The sequence below is a fragment of the Asparagus officinalis genome, chromosome 9, assembly GCF_001876935.1.
Source record: "Asparagus officinalis chromosome 9, Aspof.V1, whole genome shotgun sequence".
NCBI classification, from domain to species: domain Eukaryota; kingdom Viridiplantae; phylum Streptophyta; class Magnoliopsida; order Asparagales; family Asparagaceae; genus Asparagus; species Asparagus officinalis.
This window is the reverse complement of record NC_033802.1, coordinates 45583129-45601393: the sequence shown is the minus strand read 5'-3', so window position 1 is coordinate 45601393 and position 18265 is coordinate 45583129. Positions and strand designations below refer to the sequence as shown.

Below are 18265 nucleotides of genomic sequence, written 5' to 3'. Positions count from 1 at the left end.
GCAGAATCCTCCCGAAGGAGAAAGTCAGTCTTGGAGCGCATCGGTCCACTTCCCGAGGAGCGAAGCAAAGCTCCGATCCAAGAACGTTTGGGCCCACTAAGAAAGCCCCGAACGAATCCACACGCTGGGGGTCGCCGTCACCTCCAGTATAACAAAGAACTCAAGGCAGCTGCGCTCACCAACTTGCGCATCGAAGTCCAAGAGCACACTGAAGACTCGCGCCCACAAAGGCACGTTTCGAGGCGTGTAACTTTTGAAAGCCCAAAGAAGGCGATCCAACCTCAGATGGAAACATTATCATCTGATAGTGATAGTGTTATACCTGAGAAGTCGTGCCTGCACACGATAGGTTACTCCGACTGTCAAAATGACGAGTTGTACTATCGTGCTGGGGGTACGAATAGAACCAGGAAGAGGAGTCCCCGAGAACGGGAAATTCAATGTCCCTGTTCCAAACTCATTCGGGCGGTATTGTCTGAATGCAACTGCATCAAGGCGGTCCCCGAAAGAGTTTCAGTTTTTGAAAGACTCAGTGCGGAGCCGCCAAAACCCAGGCCTAGGCGTTTTCAATGAAGAAGAAGGATGATTGAAGACGAAGAATTTCCGAGGGTTACCACCAACATGACCAGCAAGGGGACATCGGCACGGGATGATTTCGAGTCGATTCTAAGAGCCTCCCGGCCTAGAACCCGTCTGCAGTCTGGAACCATCAAGCGAGCAACCTATGGTAAGGATCGGACAAGACGCCCTTCAGAAGATGAAGAATCTGATGCCGGCTCCGCGGTTGCATCAGATAATACGGTATCCAGCGAGGGACAACCCCGCGAGTCATTTATGATAAGCGCGGAACAAGTGGCCAAGATGCTCGAAGAAGCCATGGCTAAACAACAGGAGAGCTTCAGGTTCGAAATGCAGATGGCCATGCAGAACATGAGGGAAATGCATGACCAACAAATCCAAGCATTGACGAACCAGCAAGGCGAGCCAAGTCGTCGTAACCCGGTTAATCTGGAAGATGAGGACACAAATGCGAATGAGACTCATAATGCCAATAATCCTCCTGTCAATGCAGGGGGTGGTAATGAGAATGCTAGTGAAAACACAGGTGAAAACTTGAAGATTAAAAATCTCGAGAGCAAAATCAATACATTGATTTCCGCTCAAGAGACGAAGAAAACAGGCATTCCTTGTCCATACCCAAGAGAGTGGGAATCAATCCCATATCCGGCGAAGTTCAGTCTAATTAACTTCACGCCGTTTAATGGGATGGGTTCACCTACCCAGCATTTGATTTACTTCAAATCGCACTTGGGAGTTATCTCTGGTAAGGAGCCTCTGATGGTGCGGTCCTTCGTTGGCACTCTTCGCGGAGCCGCCTTCGATTGGTATCGCCGCCTCAAGCCAGGAAGCGTAAATAGCTGGGACGACATGGAGACAAAATTCCTCGCTAACTTCTTCGATGATGACACCGAGATATCCATCGGAACGTTGCTCGACGAGAAACAAAAGGACGGGGAATTGGTGGACACCTTCGTCAAAAGGTTCTGGAACAAGGCGATGAATTGTCAGGACCCGATCACCGAGGAATTCATCCTCCAGACTTGCCACAACAACCTTGCACTGGACGTGTTGGAAGCAATGGGGACAGCACCGTCCAAGACATGGAAGGACTTGAAGGTCCGAGGAGAGCAAGCCGGGCGATTCCTCAAGAGGAAGAAAGCGGAACGAGGCCAACAGGCGACGAATGCTCCAAAGCAGAATTTCGTCCCGCGGGGGAAAGGTAAGGCACATGCTAATGCAGTTGATGCTAATCAAACTTTCCAATTGCAACCTCAGCAACAGCCACAGCAACAAGCACCACAACAATCTCGAGGGCAATGGCAACAACGGCCTCAGAAGCAAAAATCTGTGGATCCGAGGTTTCCTAAAGTGTACTCCTTCAAGGATGACGAAGTTCCCGGCATCTTCAAATACCTGTTGGAGAACAACAAAATCCAGCTGCCGGCGATCGTGGATCAAGAAGGAGCAAACAATGTGACGGATCCGAAGTATTGCGCATACCATAGAGCGGTCCATCACCCTACGAAGTCTTGCTATCACCTCAAGGACAAGATCCAGGCGCTAATTGATGTAGGCGTCATAACCCCGAAGCCGTCCAAGAATGTTGGAGCAAACGCAGTGTCAATCAGCTTTGGATCGGTGCCCACAGCATGGTTCAAACCAGAGCGCATCACCAAAGTAGGGATGAAGACAGTGAACGATGACCCACATGGACAGCGCCAAAAAGGACTTGTGCCACACACAGCACCAAACGGCGAAATCCTATGGGTTCATCCTGATCTAATTAAAGACGAACAATGGACGACTTCCTCGAGAAGAAAAGGCAAAGGCAAGTCCTACAATGCTACATCTGCAATCTTCGAAGAGGATGGCGACGAAGCTCCTACCTTCCCGCTCTCCGAAGAAGAACAGGAAGCTTTCGCCACTAGAAGCGGAAATGAATATCACTACAATTATCCGCCACCTAGTGAGCAGGGGGTGAACAAACGGGGACCAGCCAAAACTCTCACAGAGATGGGGGTGATTACGAGTCCCACACCGGGTAAAGAAGCTCTACGACAGCCGGTGAATAAACCAAAAGAGAAGAATCCCCAGGAGGTGCAGAATCCGAAGCAGTCTCGTTTCAGCCGCCCGATTGGAAGAGACAAACCGGAAAGCTCGAACGCTCCGCGCAGCTTCGATATTATGGCGCAACTAGCCAACATTCCAGTACGGATAACGCTGTATGAGTTGCTGCGGTTATCCAAGGAAAGCAGGGAGGCCCTGCAAGAAGCTTTGGCCAATTCCGAGGTGTTTCTGACTCAAGTCAAGCCGGTGCCTGAAAATCCAGAACCGCTGAGTCAACAATGCAATATAGCGACTAAGAACCTTCCCTGCATTACTTTCACCAAAGAAGATATGCAGACGAAAAATTCGAACCACGTTTCGTCGGATACATTGGCTCCAGCCAAGTCAACCGAATCCAAGTGGATCCGGGTTCTGCTGTGAGTATTATGCCGCTTCGATTGATGCATTTCCTCGGCATCCCAGTAAGCAAGTTGGCGTCCACAGGCACTGTTATTTATGGATTCAACACTAGTGGGTCAAGACCCTTGGGTAAGATCCGGGTGAAGTGCCAGATGGGAGATCTGAAGACAGAAGTCACGTGTTATGTGATCGATGCGGAGACTTCGTACAACTTACTATTGGGTCGGCCTTGGATCCATAGTAATGTTATAATTCCCTCTACTCTCCATCAGTGTTTGAAGTATGTCGACACTGACAATGAGGTTAGGATGGTGGTCGCGGATAAGCAACCATTCAAAGGGTATGAGAATTATTTCACCGATTCTCTCCTTTATGGTAACGAATCCGACACTGAACCATCGGCCCAAGGCACAGACAGCGGAGAAGAAGCTGATTCTGAAGCCAGATTCGATTACGATGGTGATTTTGTTTTAAATGACATTGTACCCTTTGTAATCAATCTGGACGATGAACAATCGTCAGATGAAGGTTGTAACTGGCAACTTGCCGATATTGAAATAAAAGATGATTTAGAGTACTCCTTATCTCTTGATGAAATTATCTGTTAATTATCAAATTGCTTAAACTGATTTTCGTTATTGTCTAAACAGTTAAGATTCCCAACAGTAACTACGGTTCTCTGGAATCACTTCATCTTTCTTATGAGATACTCATAATGAAGAGAAAAGGTGAAAACCTGGTGCTATTGAACTAGCCGGTTGTTACACCAATTACTGTTAAACCATATAACTCGAGCAATGATCTCTGTAACTTAGTTAAAGTAACTCTCAGAATTCATACTACTAGTCATTACTGGAAGCAAGATATCCATCATATATAAGATCCTATCGAACACATGCATGCACACCAGTTCGGTAATTAATTGAAAAAAAACTAACATATAAAATAAGTAGATATGCTTTCTATACCAAGAAAAGTTATGAAGGCAAACAATCAATTATTAAAATCTAAATTCCTAAAAAGTATCACAAGTGACAATTGAGATCCTCTTCAGTGAGCCGAAATACTAAAAGATCAGGACTCAACATGTTCAATAATTAAATTGTCCATTGAGGAAAGCCTAATATTGTGGAAAGCCGAAGTGGGAGCAAAGCCGCAAGTTGCGGCTCAAGCCTCAGGGGCTAAGCACCAAGTTTTTCCCTGAAAACAAAGGTTATCGAAAGTAGGGAAAATTTTTGATCAGAAGGGACTCAAGCAGCCCTATTTACAACAATATCCAAGACGTACACATAATATCATGAAGATCAGAACAAAACATGCCGTGTAAGAAAATATAATAAACAGGGGAGAGCAGTCTTCTATTTCTTATGATATGGTACATGATTTACACATTTGACAAGGAATAGGATTTTACTATATGGAAATGCAAACAGGCAATCAAACTTCTATCTTAGAAACAGGATGAAATAATAACGAAAAGCTTCTAGTTTGGAAATTAAATATGATGAGCTGTTACTGCTTATTCATTAAGGACAGTGGACAAACCGGAGAATCAGCATCCCAAGTTGATGTAGCCTCTCCCAATCGAAAAATACCACTGTACCCTTTTATCATCCCTTGATATCTGCAAAAAAAAGAAGTACCTATTTAAGAATTTATGTTTATAGACATTACGACATTTACATCACCAATTAAAGCAGAAGAAATCTTCTGTAATACTACCTTTCATATTGAGATCCAGGTTGTGGTTGATGTGGAGATGATCAAAGTTGTAATCTAAATTTTAAGCAATTCTTTTGAGATGTAATCCTTAAAATTAAAAGATAAGTTTACTAAGAAGGTGATGATCCATGCAATATTGGTTTTTCTATGTAAACCATGAACTTGATGTTTTTCAAGAAAAACTCCATAAATCTGAGTTATTGAATTCTCTCTTTACAGGAAGATTTGAAATCATGTCCTCTCCAGGTTTTGCTTCCAGCAGTTTGAATTCTCTCTTTACAGGAAGATTTGAAATCAAATACTTTCTACACAAATTCAATAATAGAAGATTTAAAGACTGGACGAAAGTAAACATTTATTTTTTCAAAGTTTCTTCTCGATCCATCTCAAATGTAGCCTATTACCTGTGAGGAGATTTGTGACTCGCTAGCATTGACATAAGGTGATTTTCTTCACTGAAGTATTTTTCAGGCATGTAAAAAGTTCAAATCAACTATCTTTATACAATAGTTTAAGTCAATGACATTTTCTCCAGACATTTGTTCACCATTTCCCTTATAGATTTCAACAATTCATTAATCAACAAGTGAATCCCGCCTCTTCATATGCAACCAATTCTCTCTCAAAGCTGTTCAGATATTGATACGCATAAATTTCACAAAACCTCCCAAACTTTGGTCCATTTCCCATGAAACCCCCATCCTGCTAATGCCCTGATGCGGAACGGAAAGGGTGAACTTGGAATTGACGATAATCTAAATAGTAACTTTTCTATTTTTAATTTTTCATAACATAAAAGACCAAATAAAGAAAGGTAATGGATAAATACGTTGACAAGATTCACTCAGCATCTAACCTCGAAAAACGATGGAAGAAGGCCAGTTATACATACGGACGCCTAATGAAAAAACCATAGTTTCACACCTTTGAGGAATCACTACACAATTTCCCTAATCTAATTTTTATTATTCAATCTCATAAACTCTCTGAATACAAATAAAACCTACAACCGTTTTATAGGGCTTATAATCATACCTCTACTAATTTTTTTTTAAAAAAAGAATAAAATTCTCTAATTCAAAATTAAAACCTAATCAATATTATCCTAACAAACATATCCATACTAATTACTTTTCCCACTGTGGGAGGACTCTTCAACTAAATTTGGATTTGATCTTCAATTTGTCCTACATCAGTTCTCCCCTTATTGGAGAAAAACTCGACCTAGAGTTTTAAAGAAGGATAAGATGATAAATTCTGCAACTTTAACAAATTTTGATTGTGTAGTCTTCGAGGTCTTCGACAGTATCTGCAACACTTGATAGCAGGCCGGTAGAGGGGGATTTCGCATAACAAACTCAATCTTAAAATTGCCTTGGACTAGAAATGACTTGAACTGTATCATGATCGAACTCTCAACGACGTGATTTCAGGCTCGGACTTGGGCTCGGGTTCAGGCTCTAACTCTGGCTCGGGCACGGGATCGAATTGTGATCTTGTTGCGATTCTTGTTTTAAAAGAATTAGACTCTAATTTTTGCATTTTTTTCTTAATTAAGCTGGTTTAATGCCAGTATGATGTGGTCAATACATTGCTCTAAGTCTGACTTGAAGACAGGCTTCGGTTTTGACTCAAGTGCAGCTTGTAAACTCGCATCTAATTTCTTCCGGGAAACTTGTATTAACTTCTCTTCAAGCTTTAAAAAGATACAAGATCTCCCAATTGATCAATATGAATATTCTAAAAGAAATTTCAAAGACTTCCACGAACATACATATGAATCATGAAAACAATAATAGGAATACCACCAATGTTTGGCTTCGCCTTTCAATTTAAATTTAGCATATATAAACATCGCCAAATCCAATATATCATAATAATTAGCTTTTTTCATATCCATCAATCCATAAACATAAGATACATTGCAAATTTAAAAGGAATAAATTCATATTGTTGTGAAGGAGAAAGCGGATATTCACCCATGATAATTCATTAATCGATGAAATTGCTCTGATACCAATTGACGTGCAATGAAAGAGACAAAGTTTGAATTGACGATAATCTAAAAACTTTGTCGAAAAGAACTTTGAGATGAACAATAACTTTCCTTTTTTTATTTTTTTAAAATAAAAGGCAAATAAAGTACCTCCACTACTGATTCTCTCAATTGGACCGCTTTTTTACTTGGCACAAATAAAGTTTATGTTGTTGTATCCTGTTGCCATATCTTTTGTTGTTCATCTGTCAGTTGTGGCTTCAGTTTTGTTTCTACCATGCATGTTTACTAGATCATGATGTGTTACAAGCTTTTACTCTTATACCATTTTTCTTGTGATCACACAAGCCATGCATCCATGGTACATGGTCCATGTTACACGTGCGCATACCATCCATTCATTTTGCACACTTGCTAGATAGGTTTTTGACCGTCTTGGTCTTGCACACCAGTAGTGAATTCTACCTCACCATGCGCAGGCACACCTACATCTAGCGAGTCCTAGCCTTAGGAATGATGGTTTCACCAGAGTATCATCTAGCAAGTCCTAGTCTTAGGTCTTAGAGGTTCATTTCTATTTTGTAATTTACATTTATGTACATATTTTCTATTCTGCTAATGTAGTGGATATTAAAACCGAGTGTCTTCTGGACTTATGTATTACGTGTTGGACATCTTTGTATCAAATTTGTGATACTTAACCAAGGTTTTAAATATCGATTATTGGGGATTTATTGAACGGTCAAAACCCGTATCAGATAGCAGATATCGAGGATATATCAGGGATAAGTAGTATTTATCGAAGTGACATTACCGGATGGTGATATGTAAAATATAATATTCTAAAATATAATCTAACCATACTTAATGAAATATAAACATACCATAATATAAATAATTATGTTTAGGATCACTAATCAATGGTAGAAACTCGGGTCGGGTCGGGTCGGGTCGGTTTTAAAGTGCATTGAATAGGTGTCCATTGCCTGAAATAAAAATTCAAACCAAAGGCTGATAATTCCAGTTTTTGGGCCGACAATATCGGCCGATAACTTTATCGCCACATTATCGGCGATAAACATCTAGAAACTATAACCAATTTAGAATCGAACTTATCATAGCGGAAAGCCCCCAAAAGCAATAAATCACCGATAATATCGGTTTATCGGCCGATATTTAATTATCATTTAGTATTATGCATGGGACTTATTTATCTTTGCAGTATCGTATATTTGCTTCTGCTATATTTGTTGTGATCATGTGATATCCTGTAATATTGTCTGGATGATGGATATTGTGATGTATTTTCTGATCTTATATGGGCTTATATATGCTTTTAGATGGAGTTTAGCATAATTGTATATGTTGCCTATCTTTGTCACGTGCTCGGGAGATGGTACTTGGTCCCGAGGCATGGCAAGGTTTAGTCGGTATTAGAGCCTAGATTTGTTAGAACATACACCAAGATATCCCGAGAAGATATCAGACAATTTACATATTCCATTCGATTAATTATGTATCCTTTGATTCTGTTTTGAGTCGTCTCATAACTTCGTATCATCAGCTTTCCCTTATAAGCATCTCGTTGCTTATTACCATTCTAGAGCTTGGTTGGACCATTAAGGCGGTTAGTAGATTAGTGATCATTGATCGAGTATAAGTGATGTCTGATAGTTCTATGAAGTTTGCAGTTGAGAGTAGATCTGTTGGCGATAGATTTCCCCACAATATGATAACATCTTATGCATAGAATGTACTAAGCAAGTCCTATACGTTCCACGCAACTATAGACTACTATTACAGAATCGTCAGTTTTAATATGCTTCGGCATTCACTTTTTGAGTTTCTAGGAGGTAGTCAGAGTCTAGATCCCCTAGAGTATCGAGCAATAGCTACCGACATCCTAGCTTTGATAAAGGTAAGAGGATCTGTAGAGGAGAGACCTGTCCCGCCCGTCGTTAGGGAGTTTATGGTTGTCTTTCCAAAGGAGTTGCCCAATCTACCCCCACAGTTTATAAGATGGCCTCGAAGGAGCTAGAGTTCAAGGAGCAACTAGATGGTTACTAGAAGAAAGGGTTCATTCCTCCTAGTTGTTCACCGTTGAGAGCACCAATCCTGCTTGTGAGGAAGAATTATAATTTAGGATGTATATGCCTGGATTACAGAGAGCTGAACAGGATGAATGTTAAGAATAAGTGCCTTATCCTCGTATTGATGAGTTGTTTGACTAGTTGGCAGAAACCACGGTGAATTCCAAGTTAGATTTGAGATCAAGGTATTATCAACTTCAGGTGAAAAAGGAGGATGCACCGAAGACCCGTTCAGGACCAAATATGGTCATTTTGAGTTCCTAGTTATGCCTTTTATTGTGACTAATGTCCCATTTGTGTCCACTGCATTGATTAATGAGATCTTTGCCCAGTACTTGGACATGTTTGTAGTAGTCTTCATTGATAACATTCTGATATTCTGATACATTGATACATTCGAAGAACAGAGAGGAGCATGAGCACTTGAGGATAGTGCTAAAGGTCATGAGAGGTTGTATGCGAAGCTCGGGTTGTGTGAATTCTGGCTGAGTGAAGTAGCCATTCTGGGGACACATCGTATCAACAAAAAGGATTGTCGTAGATGGGAAGAAGATCAAGGATGTTGTTCAATGACCACCATCTATGGACATGGCGGAGGGTTGGCTAGATATTACCGCAGATTTTTAGGGTTGGCTGGGTATTACGGGAGGTTCGTCAAGGATTTTTCTCGGATCGTTGGTCCGATGACTATGTTGGCTCGAAAGGAAGAGAAGTTTGAGTGGACCAAGGAGTGTCAGCAGTCTTTCCAAGAGCTAAAGAAGAGATTAACCACCGCCCCTATACTATTCATACCGGAAAGATAAGGAGGTTTTGCTATTCTCATTGATGCATCCGGTAAGGGATTGGGATGTGTATTGATGTACAATAGCAAGGTAATTGCATACACCTTATTGACGCATGTTGCAGACTAGTAATGTGCTCGGGAGGTTGTATTTGGTCCCAAGGCGTGACATATATACTATATATGACAAGCTTGTTACACATAAGAACAAAATAACTTGATGAATGAATTTTCATAGAGCAACTAGAGATAACTCAAGCGCAAGACGAGCCCAAATAAAGTCATATTGCAATTACAAGAAAATTCTCAATTTTGTGTTCCATAATAGACAGTCAGAGCAGCAGCAAACAACTAGATTAGTAGTAGGAGACTCTCAACGTAAGAATCAACTCTTATAAATAATGTTAACAGGTAGATAATGTGGCAAGTCACTTCTTTGTAAACATTTTCTTTAATCATTTTCTTTTACAAACAAGCCAATTACTTCTTTGCACAATGTTATGCAACAAATCCTTCGGTTCAAGTCTATAACTACTCTTAAAAGCAAATATTATACCTCCTACTTCTCTATTCACATGTTTGGCAAAAATAAAATATATTATTTAATGTATTTAAAATTCCTATGGGAAGTTATGTAATCCATACGTGTAAATTATTGCTTCAAATTTCAAAAAACCTAACTAAATATAGTTATATTCACACAACTAACTATAACTACTTAATTGAATAATATCTCTTTTTAAAAATACAAAATATCCCTGATAATACTACTAAACCTATTATTACATGTTTGAGTATCCAATGAATTGATTCTATGAGTAATTTCAATAAAATAAAATAAACAATTAAACCCTAATTCCAGTAATTTCATTTGGGAATCAATTTAACATATAACTAAATTCTGCAAGTGTTATCAAATAAAAAATAAAATAAAATCTACTACAACTTGAATACAATTCAGATTGTAAAATATGTAAACATAATTTTAGTACCAAGAATTGTTATAAATATAATACATGTGCTAATCATATTCTGTCACTAAGCTTTGTGACTTCAATTTTTTCTGCATTAGTTTCCCATACTTGACGTCAAAACTTCACATTCCATGTTCAAACCCATTGAGAGATCTCACAAACTGCTAGCTTTATCACATATCAAATCTAATCAGAACTGAACTTAGCCCAAAACTCTTCTCATTTGTCTTGTTTATGAAGAAATTGCTAATAATATATCTGCAAATATATATACACATTGTAATTCAAGTACATTTTTGCCCTTACTGATACTGAATTTAACAAATTTACTACAGTAATCATAGATGTACCTTTCTACCAGCTTTGTAGCTTTACCAACACAAACGATAAGTAAACCAGTTGCCATAGGATCAAGCGTGCCTGCGTGACCAACCTGTAAACAACATAAAATAGCCTGTGATGTTCAAATTGCAAATCTTTCGAGGGATGCATGTTCTGTATGTACACCTTTTGCACTTTGACTAAACGACGTAGCTTTCCACAAACAGTAAATGAAGTCCACCCTGCCTTGAAATATACTTTTGTTAACTCTCGAAAAATATAAAGTAGCATATGCAAAGTCATCATGGAACAAGTAGAAGCACTGCAGAATATAATATTTGAGTAATTAAAGAAAACAAGCATCCATCAACCAAAGAACAGATGAAACAAGATTAATGATAGACAATAGACATGACAAAAGTCAAAAAGTTTAGGCAATTAATTGCAGTGGTTGAATTTAAAATCTGAAGATGGTCCAGTGAAATAAAAAAATATAGTTATTTATTTACTAGCTTATGATTCAAAATTCTCCAGGAGCAAAAAACTTCAGTAAGCAGACTAGAAATAATAGTATGGCTGTGAATTTTGCCACAATGCCACACTATATATCTTTTTGATGGGTCACTACTAGAAGTCTTGAATGCTTATTAAGCTAGATAAAACAAAAACATTAAAGTAGCAATAAGCACATATCAATAAAATGCTCCATTATTTAGAACAGTAAGGGATACAAACAAAACAATAAGGAGGGATACAATCACGTTATGAATAGCTATGAAGTAAACATAAGTTGATATGTACCAGAATATTACCACAGAGAAAATAAGCGTATACACAAACTGATAGCAAGATTAAAATTAAGTTGATCATGCGTGTAACGACCGTAATTTTTCGCATAATTATTAAATGTGATTAACTTTATTTATCAGCTAATGAGACTCTTGGAGCGATATATGTGAAAGTATCGATAAAATGGAATTAAATATGAAGTTTGATGGTTCAAACATGCAAAATAGAGGCTTATTAATAACTTCGCACATGCCCGAGGGGTATGAAAAAAAATAATGATATTTGCAAATCAGCCTATAGCCTATCAATACCCCTTATATCTCAATCTGATCTCTTTTCCCAAACCATCAAAAATTCTGCTAGGATTTTCAGTCAATGTGTAAAACCCGTGAATTTTGGAAAATAGTGTGAATTCTATTGATAAATAAACTTTAATTATGATGAATATTATTTATGGATGAATGATTATGCTAACAATTGATTTGAGATCAATTAAGAGTAAATATGAGAGTATACAAACGTAAAACATGCACAAAGAAGAAATCTGAAAAAATGACCAGTTAAGAGTATATCTGCATTACACACCGATACAGTTCGAATCTGGAAAAACTAAAAAGACAAAAGTTATAAGTATCTTCAATAGCTTTCCAACGCATCTTAAATTACCTCATTCTGAGGTCGGACGTGAAGGTTACAGCCAAAATACCGAAGACTTTTTTTTCAGTCTGACTAGGTTTCCTGTTTCAAATTTGGGCTGTTTTGATTCGGGTTTGCAGTTATATATATACATGTTTACATACGAAAAACACATCTTTTCATTAGTATTCCAAAGCCTAGCAGCCCCTCTTCCTCTCTCTCAAACCCTAATCATAATTTGTGAGATTTTGAAGAGTTCTTGAGGCATTTGTGGAGAGGAATGCGGGATTTTGCGACTTTGGTGAAGAGAGATCTTGCACACACGTGTTCAGGAGTTCAACACGATGTTTGAGGCAAGATCATCTTCCTCCAAACATTTCCCTGTAGTTAATTCAAGATTTAATATGTTTAATTGATGAATCTCATGTTTAAGCTTAACCCGATGTTTTAAAATCTTAGTTTATGATGTTAACCAATGTGAAAATCTGTAGTTTTAGTTGTTTATATCAGTTTGATGATCATGATCATTAGGGTTGTATTTAATTTCGTTTTTAACTTGTTAATCATGCTTAAATCATGTTTAAACCTTAGTTTAACAATTAATTGGGTTTTCTCGTTAATTTAAGATGTATAAACCCTAGATTTGTGATACCTAAGTGATGTGAACGTGTTTAAATTATTTTATATCTGTTCAATGATTAGTTCCAATCATGCTTAATTAATCATGTTGATAATTTATGTTTTATTTGAGAAATTTTGGTTAATTGAGATGCTAAACCCTAACTAGATTAATTCAAGAGTTTAAATCATGTTGAGTTAATCCCTGTTAAGCAAATATGAAAGTTTAAATCTTGTTATATGCCTCATGTTAATAAAATTAAGATTTTGAATAAAGCTACAAAAATACAAATGTCAAAACCTGATCTGTGAAGATCTTCTCTAGCCGATCGACCGACTAAGGCTAGTCGGTCGACCGGTGAGATCCTATGAGTGCACTTTGTGCACGTTTGCGTTCGGTCGACCGACGCCCTAGGGGCGGTCGACCAACATGTGTTCTCTTTTGTTTGAAGTGTTATTTTTTACACCTTTTGTTTTCGAACACGGGGTTCGAGGCGCAAGATGATACACGTACAATCATGAGTATACACGTATAGTGTCGTAGCACACACATGGATATCCCGAAGAGGATTAATACAGTTATTGTTTTGATTACACAAGAGATATGAGTTATTTAAACATTATATACTTGTATGGATATCGTTGATGAGCATCACTCAGTACTATTTGGGATAGTGCGTCGATATACCATTAGTACATGCCATTGAGTCGGGTTTTAGGATGCTTGATCTAGTAGTCCGTCCCGCACGTGATGCGATGAGGCTTGTGAGCCGTATACCTAGGATGCCCTATTTGGTAGTCCGTCCCGCACGTTGATGCGATGAGACTAATGAACCGTGTACACTTTTAGGATGTCGATTTGGTAGTCCGTCCCGCATGATAATATGATAAATTATAAACTTTACAAGGATTTGTATTATGATAATTATTTGATAGCCTGAGTCTTGGCGGACGCTATTTATGAACATGACTCATTGCTGAGTTATATATGACCGAGGTACTTTACTCTTGTGGGTACGCGGAGTTATATAGTGTTGTTTATATTATCTTCCAATAGATAGTGAAAGATATTTTTGGTCCGATATTGTGATGACTTTACTTCTTTGTATTGCTTTCCTTTATTCCTAGTTTAGAATTGATAATTAGCGATTCACAATTTGAGACATATGGTATATACATGAGGATTTTCTTGTTTGGATTATTTCGCTCCACATACCAGTTTCGTGTTGTGAGTTTCTAATTATTAATTCTATTCAGATTGTTTATTTTCAGTTCGGTATTGATATTTAGTTATCTATAATTTGAGACATATGGTATATACATGAGGGTTTCATTGTTTGGATTATTTTGCTCGACGTACTACGTCTCGTGTTGTAGATTTTTAAATATTAATTCCATTTAGATACAGGATAAATGATCTAGGTAGACTATACTTAATAGATAGAGCCTCAATCACATCTAGTAGTCCTTCCCTTAGGGGCGGATGGAAATGATCTTGTTGTAGCGCTCTGACGCTCTTGTTGTTTCTCTTTTTATTTTCCAATTCTTTTCAGGTAGCAGCTCAAAGTTCCAGAGCCGCAAAATGACGGACTTCCAGCATAGTCGTCATCACATATTTTTAATAGATGAAACTCTATCATAGTTGATATTTTTTTCAGACATTTAGAGTTTTGTATTTTATCTTGTAAAGGCTGTGTGCCTTAGTTTATTTTCAGTTGACTCATATTGAGATACTTCATATTTATTTCAGACTTCAGTTGTATTCAGTTTATTCAGTTGAGACATGATTATATTTATTAGATATCTCTTTCTATATCATGTCTAATGCATTTATTTTCCTTATTTTACATGTTTTGTGTCTACACTTGTTGATTTCACTAGAGAAATATTACTGTGATGGTGAAACGTATTGTTGCACAGTGTGGGTGCATGGCAGGTTTGAATCTCTGGGTTCACTTAGACTGCAGTCATGTGTGAAAACAGGGACGTCACAGTTGGTATCAGAGCTCTAATTCCAGTATCTTTAGGATCATCTTGTGTCGAGTCGTGGACCTAGAATAGAGTTTCTTAGGATTCATGTATAGAATTCGTTAGGAATTCCTAGAATGAGTAAGGACGTATTACGTATATCTCAAAAATTTTGGAATTTTTTTATGACAACTATTTTACTTTGAATATAAAGTATTTGCATGGATGATATATGATACGATTTTCTTATTGCTGCGTTATATATATATATGTGTGTGTGTGTGCGTGTGTGTGTTTGCGATCTCACTTACTGTGTCTAATAAGCTCTCCTCATGATATCATAAATGCCGGGACGAGGATATGGTCAAGATAGAACCATACCCGGAGAGCTAGGCAAGCAGAGTCTGAGCCGCAGCAGGCTCCACAATATCTAATCGACCTCATGACGTCGTTTGCAATAAGATTTTACAGCACTTGAGGAGCAAGTGGCGAACCAAACTCCACCAGTTGCACCACCACTTGTAGTTCCACCACTAGTGACTCCAGATTAACTTTTGAGTATCAAAGTTTGAAATGAGTGAACTTTGGGGTATCAAATAAGCAAAAATAAACTCCAGGGTATCAAAGTTCAAAATATGAAAGTTTAGGCTACCAAAGTGAAATTAAGCCAAAAGATTAAAATGTTTGTATTTCATTATAAGCAACTCCTATTTTCTTAAATATTAAAATTAAGAATGATTATGAGTTGCTACTAACAAGGTACACCACCAAAGTATTTAGACATCTAATAAGCTCTATACTATTGACAAATGATGAGAGTTCATGCACACTTTATTTCATTGGCATATGACAATATCTCATCATTTATGGAAAAACTATTTATCTAATAATTGCCAATACGCAAGGTTACAGAAAGTGTTATGTGGCCAAGATGTTAGACCTAACGCCTAGAACCTATGTGTTTTCCTATCTTTTTTATATTTTAATTACAATCAATGTTATTGAAAGTGATAGGCACTGCTTGGTGCCAAATTGTCTCCTAGCACAAGAGCGCTAGGCTTAGGAGAATTTCTTTCCTTTTTTTGTCTAATGGTGACAAAAGAGGTTTCCCTAAAGGTCAGAGGAGTTGGAGAACGTGTTTATAGTCAATGGGGGCGGCCGAAGGAGTTCGAAGGAGGATAGAAGATGTAGAGGCAGCAACGGAGGCAATTACGACCAAGACCTAAGCAATGCAATTAGCAACATCGGTCTTCGCTCCCCTAGGCACTCCCAAGATCTAGACGGGCGGCCTAAATACTGCCCAGGCCTAAGCAGACTAGGTGGAAGCTTTTTAAAACATTGTCAATACGCTTAATAAACGTACTAAGAAAGCCCATACATTCCTTTCACCTACATCCTAGCAAAATGCCTATTATATTCTAGATTCTGATTTGCCAAATGTCCCAATGGTTGAATTACTTTAACCAATACTAATAAGCAAAGTTTTCCATTATCTTTCTACATGTACCATTAACAATCAAATTTCAAGCATCCATGCATTCACAAGCATTGGATACAAACATGTTTTCAAAAATATCAGCAATTATAACTAACATTTAGGCTGATCCACAAGCACGACATCTACGGGATGACCGATCCTAGATGGAATAAGCATTGTGCCCCCAGAAAAACGCCATATACCCCCTCCACAACAACCGTGAAACTCCTTCTCTAAAGAAGTCCTAGAGCTTCTCTCTGAAGTATCCCTTAACCCATTGCACCAATGACTACCCTTCTTCTCCCAGTTATCAAACAACGAAAAGAAATTTCATCCTCTCATTTTCCTTGCCCTTCTCATTGTTTTTACTTTATCGGAAGATGTCTTGTCCGTAGATTCATGAGGAAGTACTCTTGCGCTAATAGACCACCATATGGTGCTTTTCCTTCTTGCAGGATAAGGTCATGCATTGTAGAAGTAGAGCTCTTGTTGTGTGCACATCACAAGAAAACAGTCTTTCCTCATACCCTTCTCACGTATAAGACCCATCCATATTAGGCACACCTCCGACAGAAACGGGTGCTGATGAATTCTCTCTGGAAAAGAGCACAGCCCTTTCTCCCACTTGTTCTTGACTGAGCAGACTTTAAGTTTTGGACTTTATTATTTTTGCCTTGTCAAACATTCATGATTAACAAAGTTGCCACGGTAAACATCAGAAAGGACTCAAGAAGCAATTCTAGTCTGGGCTACTGCGATAGCACACCACTCTCACAAAAAGCTATATTGATCCTAACAATTTATCTCTACTTCATTCATGCACTAAAATACCAACATATACTTCTCTAACCAAATAATCAATTACTTTGACAAAACTATAGCATTACGATATTAAATAGCAGTTGCAACTTACCTTTAGGTTTGTCCACAAGCACCACCGTTCCATACAGCCCATCCCATCTTGGTGGGAACTCGGTTCTCTTTGAAATAAGGAAAGGCTCTGAATCCACCTCTGCAACCAGAAAATCTCTTCTCCGCCCTTTTGCTCCTTTTTCCTCACTGGGGAATTTGTTCAAGCACCTGAAGAACTCTTGCACTTTCCTCTCTGAAACACCCCTTTCCTTATCTCCCGCCTCCTCCTCCTTCTCCTTCTCCAAATCATCAAAGAAAACCAAAGACCTCTCATCCCTTTCATTCTCCTTGTTCTTCTTCGTTGTCTTCTTGGTCTCAACTTGCTGAAAATCGGGATGGGTGAAAGCTTTATCAAGGGATTGATCGGGGAAATACTTCTTTTCGAGCTGATAAACCATTCGATAATGCTTGTCCTTCTCCCAGGGAAAGGCGAAGGCGTCATGGAAGTACAGTTCCTGCTCACGAGCGTGAAGCCTGGGGAAGTCCACAACCTCCGGCTTCAGCTCAACAAACTCACCATTGTTGTGGGATCCGCTGCCGGAATCGGAGTCAGAGTCTCCACCGAACATGAAGCGGGCACGCTTGCGGTAGTACTTGCGCTTGGACCGGTCCATGGGGAGTTTGGGTTCCGGTTCGGGTACAGGTTCGGGTAGGCATTGGCGGCGGTGGCGAGGAGTAGGGTTCTTGCCAACGGGCCGGTGGTTGATGAGCTCGTAGTAGAGGGGGTATGGGGTGGCAGAGGAGAAGGAGCGAAGGGAGAGAGATGAGGAAGAATAAGGGGATTTTAAGAAGAAAAGTTTGGAGGAGCAACTGAAGAGGGCGGTTCTAGATGCTGTTGTAGCTATTCCCATTTTTTCCTTGGAAAAGGTTTTAGGGAAAGGATCGAAATGGGATGACAGGGGGAAGAAGAAGAAGGAGAAGCTGGGCGCAAAGAAGGCCAGTAAACGCCCGCCA

At 38.8% G+C, this 18265-nt stretch overlaps 1 protein-coding gene across 3 annotated transcripts in view; it reads right to left on the bottom strand.

The window, feature by feature from the left end:
• LOC109823946 overlaps positions 1-18259 on the bottom strand; it is a 40605-nt gene extending 22346 nt beyond the window's left edge. For all 3 annotated transcript variants that reach the window (XR_002242516.1, XM_020390406.1, XM_020390407.1), the window contains exons 1-4: positions 17313-18259; positions 11098-11153; positions 10941-11023; positions 4573-4651 (exon numbers count right to left, since the gene is read on the bottom strand). Coding sequence is in view for 2 of the 3 variants with exons in the window: in XM_020390406.1 (XP_020245995.1) it covers positions 4573-4651; positions 10941-11023; positions 11098-11153; positions 17313-18162 (1068 nt within the window). In the remaining variant the exon portion in view is untranslated. The remainder of the gene's footprint in view (positions 1-4572; positions 4652-10940; positions 11024-11097; positions 11154-17312) is intronic.